The following is a 22,092-nucleotide window of genomic DNA, read 5'->3' on the forward strand; positions in this document are numbered from 1 at the left end:
TCAGGTTTGTAGGCCTCCTTGCTCGCTCATGCTTTTTCAGTTCCGCCCACAAATTTTCTATGGGATTGAGTTCAGGGCTTTGTAATGGCCACTCCAATACCTTGACTTTGTTGTGCTTCAGCCATTTTGCCACAACTTTGGAAGTGTGCTTGGGGTCATTGTTCATTTGGAAGACCTATTTGCGACCAAGCTTTAACTTCCTGACTGATGTCTTGAGATGTTCCTTCAATATATCTACATAATTTTCCTTGCTCATGTTGCCATCTATTTTGTGAAGTGCACAAGTACCTCCTGCAGCAAAGCACCCCCACAACATGATGCTGCCACCCCCGTCCTTCACGCTTGGGATGGTGATCTTTAGCTTGCAAACCTCCCCCTTTTTCCTCCAAACATAATGATGGTCATTATGGCCCAACAGTTCTATTTTTGTTTCATCAGACCAGAGGACATTTCTCCAAAAAGTACGATCTTTGTCCCCATGTGCAGTTGCAAACCGTAGTCTGGCTTTTACTAAGGCTGTTTTGGAGCAGTGGCTTCTCCCTTGCTGAGCGGCCTCTCAGGTTATGTCGATATAGGACTCGTTTTACTGTGGATAGATACCTTTGTGCCTCTTTCCTCCAGCATCTTCACAAGGTCCTTTCCTGTTGTTCTGGGATTGATTTGCACTTTTCTCACCAAAGTACGTTCATCTCTAGGAGACCGAACACGTCTCCTTCCTGAGCAGTATGACGGCTGAGTGGTCCCATGGTGTTTATACTTGCGTACTATTGTTTGTACAGATGAACATGGTACCTTCAGGCGTTTGGAAATTGCTCCCAAGGATGAACCAGACTTGTGGAGGTCTACAAGAGGTCTTGGCTGATTTCTTGTTCATCTTTAAAGACAATATATACCAAACATTTTGAATATATGAAAGGTAGCTGGACTACCTAATCAATAAAAACACAAAATGACTCTTTATTATCTGTACTCATTCAAAACAACCAATCCATTTTTAGCAACAGAAAAATATTCAGAAGTAATAGTGTAATAATAAAACATAACATTCTGGCAATACAGGAACAAAGACTGTCACACAAATCAATAACGCAGATCTCATGAACATAATGTGAGATTGAACAGATAAATACATTTGAAAAACAGGTCATGCATTGTTCTAGTGGAATTTTAACACATTCCAAGCCAAGTGATTTATATCTGAATAGGCTACGTGGGGATACTGACCATGTGAGCTCCAAGCCCTTTCTAAACTCATGTCTTTGCATGTCCTGCCAAAATTAGTCATCGCCTCCTTGGCACATCCACAAGTAAAATAATGCTTCATGACAGTATGTTTGTGTCCTTTCACCTGTTTTTGGCTATGTCCCTCTAATAATCACACAGCATTCTGTACTAACCGGTTTCTGGTTAGTACACAGTTGTGCTGTGTTTCAGTGAAACTGCAGCAGGTCGCGATCACTGCGGAGCCACAGTGGGAAGGCCTGTGAGCGCAGCTGCAGCGAGGCCTGCTGGTACGACTGAGCCACCTGCTTGTAGTCCCAGTACGTCTGGAGCTCCTTTCCCCTACAGACACAATCAACAAACACAGAACAGTGGCAGTTACCATGGCATATTAACCTCTTAAATCACAAGACATTAGATAAATTAACTATAGAATAAGAATGAGTCATTCTATTTATGTGGAATGAACCCTTGTCATGCTACTGAGGAAATTAAAGATTTTTTCCCAGGGTGTGGAAGCATACCCCAAGGATTCCTGTCCTCTGTGGGCATTGTCTTACGTCAGATTGTGTCACTCCTAAGCGACACACTGACGTAAGACACACCGCTGGGCTTTTTCCACATTTTGTTGTGTTAGAGCCTGAATTTAAAATTGATTAAATTCTGATTTTGTCTTAATAATGGCCTTAACACACAATACCCTATAATGTCAAAGTGGAATTAGTTTTTTATTTATTTATAAAAAGCTGAAATGTCTTGAGTCAATAAGTGTTTGCCACGTAGCACTCACCTCTGTCATCATGAAGTGCTTTGAGGGACTAGTCAAGGATCACCTCAACCTTACCCACCCTAGACCGACTTCAATTTGCTTACCGCCCCAATAGATCCACAAACGATGCAATCGCCATCACTCTGCACACTGCCTTATCCCATCTGGACAAGAGGAATACCTACGTAAGAATGCTGTTCATTGACTATAGCTCAGCATTCAACCCCATAGTACCCTCCAAGCTCATCATTAAGCTTGAGGCCCTGGGTCTATAACCCCGCCCTGTGCAATTGGGTCCTGGACTTCTTGACAGGCCACCCCCAGGTGGTGAAGATAAGAAACATCACCTCCACTTCGCTGATCCTCAACTCTGCGGCCCCACAAGGGTGCGTGCTAAGCAAATGCACATTTGTGGCCTGCTGGAGGTCATTTTGCAGGGCTCTGGCAGTGCACCTCCTTGCACTAAGGCGGAGGTAGCGGTCCTGCTGCTGGGTTGTTGCCCTCCTACGGCCTCCTCCACGTCTCCTGATGTACTGGCCTGTCTCCTGGTAGCGCCTGCATGCTCTGGACACTACGCTGACAGACACAGCAAACCTTTTTGCCACAGTTCACATTGATGTGCCATCCTGGATGAACTGCACTACCTGAGCCACTTGTGTGGGTTGTAGACTCCGTCTCATGCTACCACTAGAATGAGAGCACCTCCAGCATTCAAAAGTGACCAAAACATCAGCCAGGAAGCATAGGAACTGAGAAGTGGTCTGTGGTCACCACCTGCAGAATCACTCCTGTTTTGGGGGGTGTCTTGCTAACTGCCTATAATTTCCACCTTTTGTCTACTCCATTTGCACAACAGCATGTGAAATTTATTGTCAATCAGTGTTGCTTCCTAAGTGGACAGTTTGATTTCACAGAAGTGTGATTGACTTGGAGTTACATTGTGTTGTTTAAGTGTTCCCTTTATTTTTTTGAGCAGTGTATATTAGACCTACACCTTTTTTTTTTAAACGCTCCATAAAATATTAAAAAAAAAACTGTTTATGACTGTCAATCCTGTCCCGAACTTCACTATTGAACTTCACTCCCATTCCGGCAAGACACGCGGGAGTCCTGTTCCAGAATCAACCTCTAGCGTAGATGTCTCCCACACTACCTCCGGAGGTAGTGAGAGATTTGAATCTAGATCTGTCTCTTTACACTACACAAGTATCTCTCATTGATCTAGTTTGTGGCGTCAAAGTAGTGTAGTGTAAAGATGCCCTTTGGGGCTCTGAGGCCCAGACCCTGCATTTCATCAGCCTGGACATCCACCTCAGTCCTCCATGCCCCGACAACACTGCTTAATTTCCTGTGTCTGAGTTCTCCAGTGGAGAGGCTCTGACTTTAGCAGCAGTGTGTGTTGTGTATTTAGCCATGTGAATGGTGTGTATATAGCTATGTTAATGTATTTTAACTTTTACAATCGTATTAACTGGTAACTTGACCCTTTAAAAAATAGAAAGCACTCATTGGGCATACTGCTCCTATGAACAATTAAAATGTTGATACACTCCAATAGGACAAATAAATCAAGATAATGTTAGTGTGCAGGATATTATTTTTAGTCTTACTCTTCTTGTTGTATAATCCCTGCCATTATAGAAGAGAGCACAGAAGCTGAAAAGACAATTATTTAATGAAAATGGACAACTGTATAAATTCTTACGTTTTTGAATAAATATGGAATTCCAGTGATGTGAAGGAGTATGCCATAGTTTTTTGCAATACCTACAGGTCTTATAAGCCAGGGAAATTATGTTTAAGAGAGGAATTACATTTTAGCATCCCATTACATGGTGTGTGCCTCAAGGATAAAAAAGTGCACTAAGTGATGTTCGGAAGATATGTACCGAGCCTGCTTTTCTTCCTCCAGTATACGGAATTCCCCTTTTCTCCCCAATTTCGTGATATCCAAATTGGTGGTTACAGTATTGTCCCATCGCTGCAACTCCCCTACGGACTCGGGAGAGGCGAAGGTCGAGAGCCATGCATACTTCGAAACGCGACGCTGCCAAGCCGCATTGCTTCTTGACACACTGCTCGCGTAAAAGTCAGCTTGCAGGCACCTGGCCCGCCACAAGGAGTCACTAGAGCGCAATGAGCAAGGAAATCCTGGCTGGCCAAACCCTCCCCTAACCCAGACAACGCTGGGTCCATTGTGCGCCGCCTCATGGGTCTCCCAGTCACGGCCAGCTGTGACACAGCCTGTGATTGAACCCGGTTTGTAGTGATACCTCAAGCACTGCGATGCAGCGCCTTAGACCGCTGTGCCACTCGGGAGGCCCCCAGCGGTATGGAATTGAAATAGAAAGTATTGCGTCACTAACAAAGTCCGGTAAGTGTCTTTTAAAATCATTCACTTAACTTATCCAGTTAACCAGGTACTTCCAAAATTTTAAACTGACATTGATTTAAAGTGTGCTTTTCGTCAAATAGAAAATTAAACTCCAAGTCATTTATTCTAGGATTGTATTGGCACTAAGATTTTTTGGGACAGATCTTGAGCATTATTTTTAACTGGTTCTAAGGTTCAGCTTAATGGTAAGGATATTTTACTTTTACTTAATAAATCAGGATTTGGATCAGAACAAAGTATACATGAATAATATTCTTATGATGTATGGTAAATATTTTATACATAAATGTTAGTGGGCTAAAGAAAAATTGTACTTATTGAAATTACTTTTTTTTTAACGGGAAAGCAAAGCGAACCCTAAATGCCTGTGAAGCCTTACGTATTTTTGTTTAAATGTGTATATCCTTGTGTATAAACTCTGTACTTATTTTGTATACTGTGTTGTAAAGTATGACTGTATATTTTGTTATATTTGCTGTTAACCTCTCTGGTACAAGTGGGACGCTAGCATCCCACCTCGACAACAGCCAGTGAAATTGCAAGGCCCCAAATTCAAAACAATAGAAATCCCATAATTAAAATTCCTCAACATACAAGTATAATTCAACATTTAAAATATAAACTTCTTGTAAATCCAACCACAGTGTCCGATTTCAAAAAGGCTTTACTGCGAAAGCACACCATGCGATTATGTTAGGTCAGCACCTAGTCACAGAAAACCATGCAGCCATTTTTCCAGCCAAAGAGAGGAGTCACAAAATGCAGAAATAGAGATAAAAAGAATCACTAACCTTTGATGATCTTCATCAGATGGCACTCATAGGACTTCATGTTACACAATACATGTATGTTTTGTTCAATAAAGTTCATATTTATATCAAAGAATCTCAGTTTACATTGGCGCGTTATGGTCAGAAATGCATTGTCTCAAACAAACATCCGGTGAAAGTGCAGAGCCACATCAAATTACAGAAATACTCATCATACACATTGATAAACGATACAAGTGTTAAACATACGAATAAAGATAAACTTCTCCTTAATGCAACCGCTGTGTCAGATTTCAAAAAGGCTTTACGGAGAAAGCACACTTTGCGATTATGTTAGGTCAGCACCTAGCCACAGAAACCCATACATCCATTTTCCAGCCAAGGAGAGTGTCACAAAATTCAGAAATATCATTAAACTTAATCCCTTACCTTTGATGATCTTCATCTGGTGGCACTCCCAGGTCTCCATGTTAAACAATAAATGTTTGTTTTGTTCGATAATGTCCCTCTTTATGACCAAATCCATCCTTTTTGTTCGCGCATTTCGCGCTAAGTCCAGACTAAAAGTTTTTTTTAAAGTACACTAAAAGTTACTAGAAACATGCCAAACGATGTTTAAAATCAATCCTCCGGTTGTTTTTGTCATAAATAAACAATAATATTTCAACCGGACAAAAGCTTCGTCAATAGGAAAGGAGAAACAAGAAAGGCGCGTTCCCGATCAGGCGCATGGCTGATGAATGGAAATTTCCACTGGCCACTGATTGAAAGTGCTGTATCTCCCTCATTTTTCAGAGTAAAAGCCTGAAACAATGCCTAAAGACTGGCCACGTGTAGAGGAAGCCACAGAGCCCGTGAACTGGGTCCTAAGTCTTTGTATGGTGGATAGGCTTTCAATGGAAAAACAGCCTTTCAAAATAATAGTACTTCCTGGTTGGATTTTCCTCTGGTTTTCGCCTGCCATATCAGTTATTTTAACAGTTTTGGAAAGTTTAGAGTGTTTTCTATCCAAATCTACTAATTATATGCATATCCTATCTTCTGGGCCTGAGTAGCAGGCAGTTTAATTTGGGCACACTTTTCATCCAAAATTCCGAATGCTGCCCCCTAGCTTAGTGAAGTTAATGGATTCTCACACACACAGACATTTGATCTAATATGAAATCATATGCAGGAAATTGATACCTCTCTTAAATTAATGAATCGAATATGTTTGGCACTTCACACAGAGAGCACGCTATCCACTAATCAAACAGAATAAGTGGCTGAGAACAGAATATTTAGAAATTACATTATGATGCCGGCAGTCATCTGTTCTTCTCAGAGGGACAATTACCTTAGAGATTCAGGGAGGTGGGACTTGTCAGTGACAGCCAGCAGTGACAGGAAAGAATGAAATAGTTCCACTTTGCAAATAAGAGACCTGAAAAGACAAAGTCAGGCGTCAATCTGAAGTTCAGGGGGCTTAACACAATACAGATACCACTGTGATGAGAGGCAGGCAGCCTGTGCACAGAAGGTTTTGCATAATTCCGGGGTAACACATGAAAAGGGAACTGGCCAGATAGAAATATTTCTAACTTGAGCCTAAACAACAAACCTATTTGTTTTTTTAAAGTACTGGCTGTTACCTTGCTTTTGATGTGCCCAGAGCCTTCTTGGTCACTCCATGTTTATAGCCATTAGCAGTGACATCTAGTGGCTGATCCGATACAGCGCACCAGCTGATAGCTGAAAACAGGAGAGTTAACATTCATGACTCAATGTAGATGAGCAAATATATCACATAAAACAGACAAGACCCTTAGGCTGAGAAACGATTCGGATAGTTAGAAAGGGCACATGAGGTGAAATGAGATGACAGAGGACAAATAGGGTGAAGAATGAAGAACAAGTTGTTACCTATTGAGACAGTAGGCAGGTTTCCATTGACCCAGGTCATTCAACAAAAGCAATATCGCAAAAAAAACATTGTAATGAAAACAGCAGCTACAGGAGAACTGGTCTAAATAATTATGTTAACTATGTTTTTCGAATGAACAATGATTGCCAAATAATTTGAAGGTACGCGGAGCATGTGATATCATCACGTAACTATAAATCTAATTTGTCACATGCTTCATAAACAACAGGTGTGGATTAACAGTGAAATGCTTCCTTATGGGCCGTTCCCAAAAATTCAGACATAAAGAAAATGGAGAAATAATAGAAAAATAAAACCCGTAATAATAGATACACAGTACCGAAACGATGTGCAGGGGTACAGGGTAATTGAGATAGATACAGTGCCTTGCAAAAGTATTCATCCCCTTTGGCGTTTTTCCAATTACAACCTGTAATTTAAATGGATTTTTATTTGGATTTCATGTAATGGACATACACATAATAGTCCGAATTGGTGAAGTTAAATTTAAAAAAAATTACTTGTTCAAAAAATAAAAAATAAAAAACAGAAGTGGTGCATCCATATGTATTCACTCCCTTTGCTATGAAGCCCCTAAATAAGATTCTGCGCAACCAATTACCTTCAGAAGTGACATAATTAGTTAAATAAAGTCCACCTGTGTGCAATCTAAGTGTCACATGATCTCAGTATACACACACACACACACACACACACACACACACACACACATATATACACACACATATATACACACCTGTTCTGAAAGGCCCCAGAGTCTGCAACACCACTAAGCAAGGGGCACCACCAAGCAACCGGCACCATGAAGACCAAGGAGCTCTCCAAACAGGTCAGGGACAATGTTATGGAGAAGTACAGATCAGGGTTGGGTTATAAAAAAATATCAAACTTTGAACATCCCACAGAGCACCATTAAATCCATTATTAAAAAAGGGAAAGAATATTGCACCACAACAACCCTGACAAAAAAGGTCCGCCCACCAAAACTCACAGACCAGGCAAGGAGGGCATTAGTCAGAGAGGCAACCAAGAGACCAAAGATAACCCCGAAGGAGCTGCAAAGCTCCACAGCGGAGATTGGAGTATCTGTCCATAGGACCACTTTAAGCCGTACACTCCACAGAGTGCTGGGCTTTATGAAAGAGTGGCCAGAAAAAAGCCATTGCTTAAAGAAAAGAATAAGCAAAACACATTTGGTGTTTGCCAAAAAGGCATGTGGGAGACTCCTCAAACATATGGAAGAAGGTACTCTGGTCAGATGAGCTAAAATTGAGCTTTTTGGTCATCAAGGAAAACGCCATGTCTGGCGCAAACCCAACACCTCATCACCCCGAGAACACCATCCCCACAGTGAAGCATGGTGGTGGCAGCATCATGCTGTTGGGATGTTTTTCCATCGGCAGGGACTGGGAAACTGGTCTGAATTGAAGGAATGATGGATGGCGCCAAATACAGGGAAAGTCTTGAGGGAATCCTGTTTCAGTCTTCCAGAGATTTGAGACTGGGACGGAGGTTCACCTTCCAGCAGGACAATGACCCTAAGCATACTGCTAAAGCAACATTCGAGTGGTTTAAAGGGAAACATTTAAATGTCTTGGAATGGCCGAGTCAAAGCCCAGATATCAATCCAATTGAGAATCTGTGGTATGACTTAAAGATTGTTGTACACCAGCAGAACCCATCCAACTTGAAGGAGCTGAAGCAGTTTTGCCTTGATGAATGAGCAAAAATCCCAGTGGCTAGATGTGTCAAGCTTCTAGAGACATACTCCCAAGGGGGGGAGGGGGGTGAATAGTTGTGCACGCGCAAGTTGTTTTTTGTCTCATTTCTTGTTTGATTCAGATTAAAAAATATTTTGTATCTTCAAAGTGGTAGGCATGTTGTGTAAATCAAATGATACAACCCCCCCAAAATTCATGTTAATTCCAGGTTATAAGGCAACAAAATATGAAAAATGCCAAGGGGGGGGGGGGGGGGGGGGGGATACTTTCGCAAGCCACTGTATGTATATACAGTGCATTTGGAAAGTATTCACACCACTTTATTTTTTCTACATTTTGTTAAGTTACAGCATTAGTATAAAATTGATTAAATTAATTGTTTTCCTCAATCCACACACTATATGCCATAATGATAATTTGAGCACATATATTAAAAATTAAAAACAGAAAAACCTTACGTAAGTATTCAGACCCTTTGCTATGAGACTCGAAACTGAGCTCAGGTGCATGCCGTTTCCATTGATCATTGATATGATTCTACAAAGGCTGGGCTTAATATAGTGTATAACAGGTTTCGGTAGTGATTCCTATGTTGTTGATGTAAAGAATATTTGTTGGTCCATGGTGTGTAATGAGGAGCAAAAAGATGCTGCACTTGAAACATATATGAAATTGCTTATTCCAGTTACGAATAAGCATGAACCCATTAAGGGCAAAAATGAATGGATGAGGCAAAAGGGATGACAAATAAGTCTGGCTGCACAACCAATTGGCAAACATATTTCAAATGAAGAAATCAGGTGACTCAACTGAATAAAAAGAAGAAACTAAACTATGAAACAAAGATAAATGACAAAGAAGGATTGTAAAAAGTTTTGGAGCACCTTAAATTAAATTTTGGGAAAAAAGACAAACTCAGCTCCATCATTCATTGAATCAGATGCCTCATTCATCACAAAACCAACTGATATTACTTTAATGATTTTTTCATTGGCAAGAAGAGCAACCTTAGGCATGTCATGCCAGCAACAAACACTGACACTACACATCCAAGTACAACACCATTCAAAATTTGGGGTCACTTAGAAATGTCCATGTTCATGAAAGAAAAGCACATTTTGTTGTCCATTAAAATAACATCAAATTGATCAGAAATACAGTCTAGACATTGTTAATGTTGTAAATGACTATTGTAGCTGGAAATATCTATGTAGGCGTAGAGGCCCATTATCAGCAACCATCACTCCTGTGTTCCAATGGCACGTTGTGTTAGCTAAACCAAGCGTATCATTTTAGAAAGGTAATTGATCATTTGAAAACTCTTTGACAATTATGTTAGCACAACTGAAAACTGTTGTCCTGATTAAAGAAGCAATAAAACTGGCCTTCTTTAGAGTAGTTGAGTATCTGGAGCATCAGCATTTGTGGGTTCGATTACAGGCTCAAAATGGCCAGAAACAAAGTCCTTTCTTCTGAAACTCGTCAGTCTATTCTTGTTCTGAGAAATTATGGCTATTCCATGCGATGCATTGCCAAGAAACTGAAGATCTCGTACAACGCTGTGTACTACTCCCTTCACAGAACAGCGCAGACTGTTTCTAATCAGAATAGAAAGAGTGGGAGGCCCCGGTGCACAACTGTATATCAAATGGTAGGCAACTCTGCATAGAAGGCCAGCATCCTGGAGTTGCCTCTTCACTGTTAACGTTGAGACTGGGGTTGTGCGGATACTATTTAATGAATCTGCCAGGTGAGGACTTGTGAGGCGCCCCGCTTCTCAAACTAGACACTAAATGTACTCCTACTCCGCTTTCTATTCTGGTTAGAGACAGTTTGCGTTGTTCTGTGAAGGGAGTAGTAGTATTTTTTTTCCAAGATGGAAAATTACTGAGGATTATAGTGGACGATATTGCCACTCCCATTTGCCATATTTTTAATTTAAGCCTACTAGAAAGTGTATGCTACCAAGGCCTGGAGGGAAGCAAAAGTCATTCCGCTACCTAAGAATAGTAAAGCCCCCTTTACTGGCTAAAACAGCCGACCAATCAGCCTGTTACCAACCCTGAGTAATCTTCTGGGAAAAAATGGCGTTTGACCAGATACAATGCTATTTTACAGTAAACAAATTAACAACAAACTTTCAGCATGCTTATAGGGAAGGACATTCAACAAGCACTAGACTTACATAAATGACTGATGATAAAGGATTGTGGGATCCGTCTTGTTAGACTTCAGAGCGGCTTCTGACATTATCGATCATAGTCTGCTGTTGGAAACACGTATGTGTGTTACGGCTTTACAGCCCCTGCTATACTATGGATAAAGAGTTACCTGTCTTTAATGGAAGCTTCTCCAACATAATCCAGGTAGAATCAGGAATTCCCCAGGGCAGCCGTCTAGGCCCCTTCATTTTTTCAATCTTCACTAACATGCCAATGGCTTTGAGTAAAGCCAATGTATCTATGTATACGGATGACTCAACACATGTCAGATACTACAGTGACTGAAATTATTTGCAACACTTAAAGAGCTGCAGTTTCAGAATGGGTGGCAAGAAATAAGTTAGTCCTAAATATTTCTAAAACTAAAAGCATTGTATTTGGGACAAATTCACTAAACCCTAAACCTCAACTACATCTCGTAATAAATAATGTGGAAGCTGAGCAAGTTGAGGTGACTAAACTGCTTGGAGTAACACTAGATTGTAAACTGTCATGGTCAAAACATATTGATGCAGATGTCTGTCCACAATAAAGCGATTCTCTACTTTCTTAAAATCACTAATCACTACAGGCCCTAGTTTTGTCGCACCTGGACTACTGTTCAGTCGTGTGGTCAGGCGCCACAAAAAATAACTTAGGAAAATTTCAATTGGCTCAAAACAGGGCAGCACGGATGTACACAGAGAGCTAATATTAATAATATGCATGTCAATCTCTCCTGGCTCAAAGTGGAGGAGAGATTGACTTCATCACTACTTGTATTTATGAGAGGTATTGAAATATTGAATGCACCGAGCTGTCTGTTTGAACTACTGGCACACAGCTCGGACACCCATGCATACCCCACAAGATATGCAACAAGAGATCTCTTCACAGTCCCCAGGTCCAGAACAGACTATGGGAGGCAGACAGTACTACATAGAGCCATGACAACATGGAACTCTATTCCACATCTAGTAACTTAAGCAAGTAGTAAAATTAGACTTAAAAAACAGATATGACTACACCTTATGGAACAGCGGGGACTGTGAAGCAACACAAACATAGGCATAGACACATGTATACACACGCACTATAGCATACGCACTACACACACACACATGTATTTTGTACTGTAGATATGTGGTAGTGGTGGAGTAGGGGCCTGAGGGCACACAGTGTGTTGTGAAATCTGTGAATGTAATGTAATGTTTTTAAAATTGTATAAAGTGCCTTAATTTTGCTGGACCCCAGCTGATGGGGATTCATAATGAATACAAATACAACTTGATTGGAGTCCACCTGCGGTAAACTCAATTCATTGGACATGATTTGGAAAGGCACACACATCTATATAAAGGTCCCACAGCTGACAGTGCATGTCAGAGCAAAAACCAAGCCATGGGGTCGAAGGAAGTGTCCGTAGAGCTCAGAGACAGGATTGTGTCGAGGCACAGATTTGGAAATGGTACCAAAAAATGTCTGCAGCATTGAAGGTACCCAAGAACACAGTAGCCTCCATCATTCTTAAATGAAAGAAGTTTGGAACCACCAAGGCTCTTCCTAGATCTGGCTACCTGGCCAAACTGAGCAATCGGGGAAGAAGGGCCTTGGTCAGGGAGGTGACCAAGAACCCGATGGTCACTCTGAAAAAGCTCCACAGTTCCTCTGTTGAGATGGGAGAACCTTCCAGAAGGAGAACCATCTCTGCAGCACTCCACCAATCAGGCATTTATGGTAAAGTGACAAGACAGAAGCCACTCCTCAGTAAAAGGCACATGACAGCCTGCTTGGAGTTTGCCAAAAAGGCACCTAAAGGACACTCAAACCATGAGAAACAAGATTCTCTGGTCTGATGAAACCAAGATTAAACTCTTTGGCCTGAATGCCAAGCGTCACGTCTGGAGGAAACCTGGCACCATTCCTACGGTGAAAAATGGCGATGGCAGCATCATGTTTTTCAGTGGCAGGGACTGGGAGACTAGTCAGGATCGAGGGAAAGAGGAACAGAGCAAAGTACAGATAGATCCTTGATGAAGGAGGGGCTTCAGGACAAGTCTCTGAATGTCTTTGAGTGGCCCAGACAGAGCCCAGACTTGAACCCGATTGAACATCGCTGGAGATGACAGAGCTTGAGAGGATCTGCAGAGAAGAATGGGAGAAACTCCCCAAATACGGGTGTTTTAAGCTTATAGCGTCAAGAAGACTTAAGGCTGTAATCGCTGTCAAAGGTGCTTCAACAAAGTACACAGTAAATGGTCTGAATACTTACGTAAATGTGATATTTAAATTTTGTCTTTTTTATAAATGAGCAAAAAATAAAAAAATAAAAAAGTTTTTGCTTTGTCATGGGGTATTATGTATAGATTGGTGAGAATAAAAAACAAACAATTTAATACATTTTAGAATAAGGCTGGAAATGTACTAAAATGTAGAATTAGTCATGGGGTCTGAATACTTTCCGAATGCACTGTACCGTTAAAAATAATATCCCAATATGTAACTGAAAATATATGGCAAAAATGCAGAATGGTGTTAATTGCCTGTAAACAGCATGGGGAGGATGATTTAAAAAAACATTTAATCATGTAATATATGGCCTACTGATTATTTCTCACTATCTACTTGCGAGCTACTCATTGACAGCCTGCGAGCTACCGGACATGCAGTTGTTTGCTAAGGTGCAACCTTTGGTAGGCTGATGGAAGGCTACACAGAGTCTGCGCTACAGCAAAGCCTAATCAGACATGCCATTGCGCATCATGGTTCTTACAAGCAAAGTAAAATTATAATGAATTCCCTTATGGTACACGCAGCTCAAATGATATCTAACAACACCATTGGACCAACACCATCGGACATGAAATAATGATACAAATCTAACAGCACAACAAAACAGACAATTATTTTGCAGGTGCCTTTTCCTTTTAAAACACCAGTGGTGTAACTAATGCTTTCTAACAGCACTGAACAAAAAAGAGAGATCAAACCAATTAATCTAGGCAATGGGGGGGAAGAGGTTCCAAATATAATCTGTAAACCAAATATAACCAATTATTTATTTATTTTTTATTTCACCTTTATTTAACCAGGTAGGCTAGTTGAGAACAAGTTCTCATTTGCAACTGCGACCTGGCCAAGATAAAGAACAGAAATTCGACACATACAACAACACAGAGTTACACATGGAATAAACAAAACATACAGTCAATAACACAGTAGAAAAATAAGTCTATATACAATGTGAGCAAATGAGGTGAGATAAGGGAGGTAAAGGCAAAAAAAAAGGCCATGGTGGCGAGGTAAATACAATATAGCAAGTAAAACACTGGAATGGTAGATTTGCAGTGGAAGAATGTGCAAAGTAGAAATAGAAATAATGGGGAGCAAAGGAGCAAAATAAATGAAACACAGTAGGGGAAGAGATAGTTGTTTGGGCTAATTTATAGATAGGCTATGTGCAGGTGCAGTAATCTGTGAGCTGCTCTGACAGCTGGTGCTTAAAGCTCGTGAGGGAGATAAGTGTTTCCAGCTTCAGAGAATTTTGCAGTTTGTTCCAGTCATTGGCAGCAGAGAACTGGAAGGAAAGATGACCAAAGGAGGAATTGGCTTTGGGGGTGACCAGTGAGATATACCTGCTGGAGCGCGTGCTACGAGTGGGTGCTGCTATGGTGACCAGTGAGCTGAGATAAGGCGGGGCTTTACCTAGCAGAGACTCGTAGATAACCTGTAGCCAGTGGGTTTGGCGACGAGTATGAAGCGAGGGCCAACCAACGAGAGCGTACAGGTCGCAATGGTGGGTAGTGTATGGGGCTTTGGTGACAAAACGGATGGCACTGTGATAGACTGCATCCAGTTTGTTGAGTAGAGTGTTGGAGGCTATTTTATAGATGACATCCCCGAAGTCGAGGATCGGTAGGATGGTCAGTTTTACGAGGATATGTTTGGCAGCATGAGTGAATGATGCTTTGTTGCGATATAGGAAGCCGATTCTACATTTAATTTTGGATTGGAGATGCTTAATGTGAGTCTAGAAGGAGAATTTACAGTCTAACCAGACACCTAGGTATTTGTAGTTGTCCACGTATTCTAAGTCAGAGCCGTCCAGAGTAGTGATGCTGGACGGGCGAGCAGGTGCGGGCAGTGATCGGTTGAATAGCATGCATTTATCAATGTTGAAATTATGTGGTGTGCCCTGTGGAATTTTTTATCCACATTCTAGTTTTTTGTTTAGTGTGATGTCATTACATCAAGCTGTTTTAAATTGTCACAAGACCGTTAAATGGAAAGGCACTGTAGCAGGCAATTGTCACATCTATTTTCTATGCGAAAAATTTATTATTTCTAAATTATTCGATTATTTCTAAAAATTTAAATCCCATTGCAGTCAAACATATTTTTTCCCCTCTTTTTTACATTATATTGTACAACAACTAAAACTAACGCCATAAACGTGTGATTTTTTAAAATTTGTGTTATTTCCTGATAGTTGCTGGTTGGAAATACAATCTACACAGGAACTTCTAATCAACAGGTTTGCATGGGCTGGAGTTTCAGCTTTCCATGGTGACATCAACATGCGGTAAATTGGTTAATAGACCAATGACAAAGAGTTCCAAACCTCTCTGCCAATAACAGCTAGTTTTCCCCTCCCCACTCAGACCACTCCCAAAATGTTAGCTAAAAAGCCATTTTGCCCATTTTAATGGACATCTATTATAGAGGTTGACCAATTAATCGGAATGGCCGATTAATTAGAGCCAATTTCAAGTTTTCATAACAATCGGAAATCGGTATTTTTGGACACCGATTTTGCCGATTTAATCTTTATTTAACTAGGCAAGTCAGTTAAGAACACATTCTTATTTTCAATGACGGCCTAGGAATGGTGGGTTAACTGCCTCGTTCAGGGGCAGAATTACATATTTTTACCTTGTCAGCTCGGGGGATTTAATCTTGCAACCTTACAGTTAACTAGTCCAACGCTCTAACCACCTGATTACATTGCACTCCACGAGGAGCCTGCCTGTTACGCGAATGCAGTAGAAGCCAAGGTAAGTTGCTAGCTAGCATTAAACTTATCTTATAAAAAACAATCAATCAATCAATCATAATCACTAGTTAACTACACATGGTTGATGATATTACTAGTTTATCTAGCGTGTCCTGCGTTGCATATAATTGATGCGGTGCATATCGTTGCTCCAATGTGTACCTAACCATAAACATCAATGCCTTTCTTAAAATTAATACACAGAAGTATGTTTTTAAACCTGCATATTTAGCTAAAAGAGATCCAGGTTAGCAGGCAATATTAACCAGGTGAAATTGTGTCACTTCTCTTGCTTTCATTGCACGCAGAGTCAGTGTATATGCAACAGTTTGGGCCGCCTAATTTGCCAGAATTTTACGTAATTATGACATAACATTGAATGTTGTGCAATGTAACAGGAATATTTTGACTTATGGATGCCACCCGTTAGATAAAATACGGAACGGTTCCATATTTCACTGAAAGAATAAGCGTCTTGTTTTCGAGATGATAGTTTCCGGATTCGACCATATTAATGACCTAAGGCTCGTATTTCTGTGTGTTATTATGTTATAACTAAGTCTATGATTTGATAGAGCAGTCTGACTGAGCGGTGGTAGGCAGCAGCAGGCTCGTAAGCATTCATTCAAACAGCACTTTCCTGCGTTTTGCCAGAAGCTCTTCGCTGTGCTTCAAGCCTATCAACTCCCAAGATTAAGCTGGTGTAACCGATGTGAAATGGTTAGCTAGTTAGCGGGGTGCGCGCTAATAGCGTTTCAAATGTCACTCGCTCTGAGACTTGGAGTAGTTATTCCCCTTGCTCTGCATGGGTAACGCTGCTTCGAGGGTGGCTGTTTTCGTTGTGTTCCTGGTTCGAGCCTAGGTAGGAGCGAGAGGGATGGAAGCTATACTGTTACACTGGCAATACTAAAGTGCCTATAAGAACATCCAATAGTCAAAGGTTAATGAAATACAAACGGTATAGAGAGAAATAGTCCTATAATTCCTATAATAACTACAACCTAAAACTTTTTACCTGGGAATATTGAAGACTCATGTTAAAAGGAACCACCAGCTTTCATATGTTCTCATGTTCTGAGCAAGGAACTTAAACGTTAGCTTTCTTACATGGCACATACTGCACTTTTACTTTCTTCTCCAACACTTTGTTTTTGCATTATTTAAACCAAATTGAACATGTTTCATTATTTATTTGAGGCTAAATTGATTTTATTGATGTATTATATTAAGTTAAAAAAAAGTGTTCATTCAGTATTGTTGTAACTGTCATTATTACAAATGAATAAATAAAAATCGTCCGATTAATCGGTATCGGCTTTTTTTGGTCCTCCAATAATAGGTATCGGCGTTGAAAAATCATAATCGGTCAACCTCTAATCTATTACACTAAGTTACTTAATTGTTAAACATAAATTATTTTTGATATTGCCATAAAAAAAGGCTGCATTGGGCCTTTTAGCTACAGACCGGTAAAAAGTCTCACCTGCGCCACAAGGTGAGACTCTGCCCTTGCCGGGCTGATGATTGTGCTCAGTCTGTGCCTGGCTGTGAGCAAACTCCAGGCTGGACTGCAGGAGCTCTGGAGGCTGCACTCTGAAGCCAGCAGGCAGGGCTGTCACCTCAGAACACCTGTAGAAACACAGAGGAACGAATCAATCACTTCTAGTTATACTAAAATCTGCTTAAACAGAGAGGTCACAAATCACTATCTGTTTCCCTAACCAAACAGAAACATAAAAACACAAATATGGGACAAAAAAAGGCAGTTTGCAAGGCTATATCATTGACAGGTTATAGGCTTTGCTCCTTTAAAGTTCACACCACCAGGGCTTAGTGAGCAGCCATGTAACATGACGAGCCACCAGAGATGGTGGTCAACAAAACCACAGCTGGTGGCTCACACATACAACACGTGCCAGCAAAGAGGCCGAACAGGACATTGACGACATGGTGGGAATTTAAACATTGGTGTCCCTCTCACTCAACTGTAACCCTCTGTATTTACTAACAAACTGTACTCATACCACAGCTGCCCCACCTTCACATTTAAACATCTTCTCTCAACTTTCCATTATTCTTACTCTTTCAGAGTCCTAAACCCTTAAAGGTATCCCCCTTTCCATATGTAGTAGCTAGCTCACCTGGTGATCAGAGCTCTCTGCATGGTCTGATGGCTGTATGGACATCTCCCCACCACTATTGCACTGAAGTAGACTGCCCCCTGTAGGTAATGGGAGAGCAGAGCACCCTGGAAACCTAGCACTGCCCACCTGGCAAGCTTGTCACTGCAAGAGAGAGACAGAGTGGGCTCCCCCCGACCAGGCTTCACTCTCAGCAGCCCAGTACTGTGGTACCCTAACCCGGGCTGAAGGGGATCCTCTGGTCCTCCAGGGACACACTTAGCACCTGTCCGGTGTATGTCCTGTAGAGACTGTTGTGTCAAAACATTGTCCCTTTGTTTTAACACCACGTTGGTCAGCGCATTCTCCCCCTCCGGCCTTGGACTCTCTGCAGGGGCCTGTGCAGAGCTCTCAGTAAGATTTTCAACCAGGCTCCCACCACACTGTAGCTCATCCTCTGACTTCTCCGGTTCTTCTAATCGAGGATGCTTATTGATCCCATCAGTCTGTGTCTCCGCTCTGCGTTTCAGGTTCACTCTTTCTGCTTTTTCATTGGTTCCATTGGGGATTATCGCATCTGCCTTTATTGGTTGGCAGGGTTGGGATTGGCGGTCAATCATCATGGGAATGATGGAGGCATCTCCACCTGGAGACATAACAGCGAAACATACTGATTAAGCATATCAGCACTAACAACTTATAGCCATCATAGGAAACTGGTATGTCAACTATGCATGCATATATGTATATATAATGCTAGCAAACACATAACTCAGTTGGAAATTGGGGAAAACAAACATTCTTTCCCATTGACCCTCATTGTAATTGTTAGATTACTTGTTAGCACTGTCGGAACTAGAAGCACAAGCATTTCGCTACACTAGCAATAACATCTGCTACGTGACCAATACAATTTGATTGACCCTCATTGTAAATGAGCCAACTTAGTTGTAGAATTTTTGTTTTTTTACAGAAATAAAAAACCATGCAAAAAAGGTTCTGCAAGAGCCCTGTGGCTTAACGCTATTCGTTGTGGAAGAGCGGGAAAAATGTGGGGATCCGGTGTCCAAGTAGGCTACACGTAGCTGTGTGGAAAACATTGCATCACTGGTATGACATTTAACTACACTGCTCAAAAAAATAAAGGAAACACTTAAACAACACAATGTAACTCCAAGTTAATCACACTTCTGTGAAATCAAACTGTCCACTAAGGAAGAAACACTGATTGACAATACATTTCACATGCTGTTGTGCAAATGGAATAGACAAAAGGTGGAAATTATAGGCAATTAGTAAGACACCCCCAAAAAAGGAATGGTTCTGCAGGTGGTGACCACAGACCACTTCTCAGTTCCTATGCTTCCTGGCTGATGTTTTGGTCACTTTTGAATGCTGGCGGTGCTTTCACTCTAGTGGTAGCATGAGACGGAGTCTACAACCCACACAAGTGGCTCAGGTAGTGCAGTTCATCCAGGATGGCACATCAATGCGAGCTGTGGCAAAAAGGTTTGCTGTGTCTGTCAGCGTAGTGTCCAGAGCATGGAGGCGCTACCAGGAGACAGGACAGTACATCAGGAGACGTGGAGGAGGCCGTAGGAGGGCAACAACCCAGCAGCAGGACCGCTACCTCCGCCTTTGTGCAAGGAGGTGCACTGCCAGAGCCCTGCAAAATGACCTCCAGCAGGCCACAAATGTACATACATTTCTACATTGGTAAAAAAAAATATATATATATATATATATATATAAAAAGACAGGTTGGTTGTTCAGCAACAAAAACAACACACACGCAAACATGAGGCAAAACAGATGAAGTTGGCTTACATTGACAACATTGACAACATGTAAGCTATATTTTGTCACCAATGTTTATTGAAAACAAATACATTTGCACATGACTACTTTTTGTCTCTCAAATACACCATTACAGGTGTTGGTTAGCTAGCTAGCGAATTTTTGCCATAGACTGACATGAAATCAATCAAAACAATACATGGTATCAATAACAATATGAAACGAGCCACTTGCGATTCCCCACATGGCACTTTGTCATTCTTGCAAGCAATCTGGCCATCCAGAATCACAACAAAAGGCAGACTTATGCCCCAAGGAAGCGCGCACATCGTTTTCGTGATGTCGCCAACACAACCCATCCCATGGGAACCAGTTTACCATGTACAGTATGCTCACTGTGTGAGTCATCAAAATTGCGATCTTGCGTTTGGGCCTTTCTGGCAGTCTTTGTGGTTTTTATATGCGGGTAGCATGAATTGTCAACTAACAATTTTTCAAGCTAGAACCCATGTATACTAGTTATTATAAACTGAGTAGTTTGAGCCCTGAATGCTGAAAGCCGTGGTGTATTTTGAGCTCCCGAGTAGCGCAGCGGTCTAAGGCACTGCAACTCAGTGCTAGAGGTATCACTACAGACACCCTGGTTCGATTCCAGGCTGTATCACAACCGGCCGTGATTGGGAGTCCCATAGGGCAGCGCACAATTGGCCCAGCGTCACCCGGGTTTGGCCGTCATTGTAAATAAGAATTTGTTCTTAACTGACTTGCCTATTTAAATAAAGGTTCAATATCAGACTATATACCACAGGTATGATTTTTAAAACATTTTACTGTTCTAATTACTTTGGTAACCAGTGTATAATAGCAATAAGGCACCTTGGGGGTTTGTGGTATATGTCCAATATACCATGGCAAATGGCTGTATCCATGCACTCTGCGTTGCGTCGCAATCAAGAACAGCCCTTAGCCATGGTATATTGGCCATATATCACACCTCCTTGGGCCTTATTGCTTAAATATACAGCACCAATTACATAAATATCTGATGAGGTCCATTATCTGCTACCTGGACTTTAATACTGACTGGGACTATAAGGCCTATAGTTCTCATGAACAACAAAATGGCAAACAACCAAACTCACATGGTGTGTGACTTGTGAAGAACAGGAAAGACACCCCTGTCTGCACCTTCCACTTTCCCATCTCCTCTCCCTGACAAAACACAGTGCTGCCTTGCCCACATACTGCCATCCGCAGCTGCTCAGTCAGATACCTGCACAAACAAAGTAGGCTTATGTTATTATGGGTAAAACATACATACACACAAACAAATGTCACTAACATGTCTTACTCTCATGCATGACACACTCTCACCTAATGCAACCCCTCCTGGCAATGACTTCTGCATGGCTGTCATTGAGCACATCTCCTGATTGGACGAGAAAGTGAGTGAGCCACTACCTGTCTATGCCTTGTGTGTGTGTGTGTGTGTGTGTGTGTGTGTGTGTGTGTGTGTGTGTGTGTGAAAGATAAAGTGTGTGTGTAGGTAGGTATACCAACCCTTTGAGCTCATGGCTGAGCGCCCAATACACTTAGTGCCAGTTCCCAATGACACTACCTCCTCAACTGTGAAGGAGATAAAACAGCCTTATTGTACTGACATTCACTCTGGTAGAAAATCAAGTACGATATTTGTATTAACATGAACTGAAGGGGATGACGCCAAGCTAAAGACATGCATTTATATTTCACCTTTCTCTTGATTCGGGGACATTGAACACTTTACTACGGCGGCCAAAAGCGTCCACTCCCTGCCCGACTCGGGCTTTCCTCTCTTGGGCAACTCGCTGAAGCGCTGATAGCACAGTTTGGAAATCTCATCGGCGGTCCACATACTGCAGCGAGTTTTAAACAAACTAGCTATCTGGTTAACTATGGTGGCAGCAGCCTGTTGTGAAGGTACGTAAAGTTAATAAAAAACGGTTATTCGTAGTCTCTCTTATATTTGTATTTTAACGATACAGTCAATATTCATTGCATTACACAAATTCTTATTTGCACACATGACATGCTCCGTGTGAAACAGGCAAGAATAGCTAAGCACTTCCAGGTCACGGATAT

General features: G+C 41.4%; 1 protein-coding gene across 4 annotated transcripts; it reads right to left on the reverse strand.

The window, feature by feature from the left end:
- Window positions 1–933: 933 nt before the first annotated feature.
- On the reverse strand, window positions 934–22,066 carry adat1 (adenosine deaminase tRNA specific 1). 4 transcript variants are annotated; one of them, XR_008760796.1, is made up of 11 exons: window positions 21,724–22,066; window positions 21,532–21,597; window positions 21,346–21,400; window positions 21,114–21,244; window positions 18,196–18,820; window positions 17,538–17,683; window positions 7,816–7,848; window positions 6,787–6,886; window positions 6,492–6,578; window positions 2,012–2,154; window positions 1,478–1,563 (listed from the first exon to the last, which is right to left on the reverse strand). XR_008760796.1 is itself a non-coding variant. In XM_055934386.1 (10 exons), exons 1-10 carry the CDS (start codon window positions 21,863–21,865, stop codon window positions 1,431–1,433), a joined length of 1,518 nt encoding a protein of 505 aa, XP_055790361.1. In that variant the 5' UTR covers window positions 21,866–22,066; the 3' UTR covers window positions 934–1,430. The 4 variants fall into 4 exon arrangements, 3 of the variants coding, with proteins under 3 accessions (XP_055790361.1, XP_055790360.1, XP_055790362.1); XM_055934386.1 differs by lacking the exon at window positions 2,012–2,154 and having other exon boundaries at window positions 934–1,563; XM_055934387.1 differs by having other exon boundaries at window positions 1,471–2,154.
- Between the last annotated feature and the right edge of the window lie 26 nt (window positions 22,067–22,092).

The sequence above is a fragment of the Salvelinus fontinalis genome, chromosome 9 (genome assembly GCF_029448725.1).
Source record: "Salvelinus fontinalis isolate EN_2023a chromosome 9, ASM2944872v1, whole genome shotgun sequence".
Taxonomy (NCBI): domain Eukaryota; kingdom Metazoa; phylum Chordata; class Actinopteri; order Salmoniformes; family Salmonidae; genus Salvelinus; species Salvelinus fontinalis.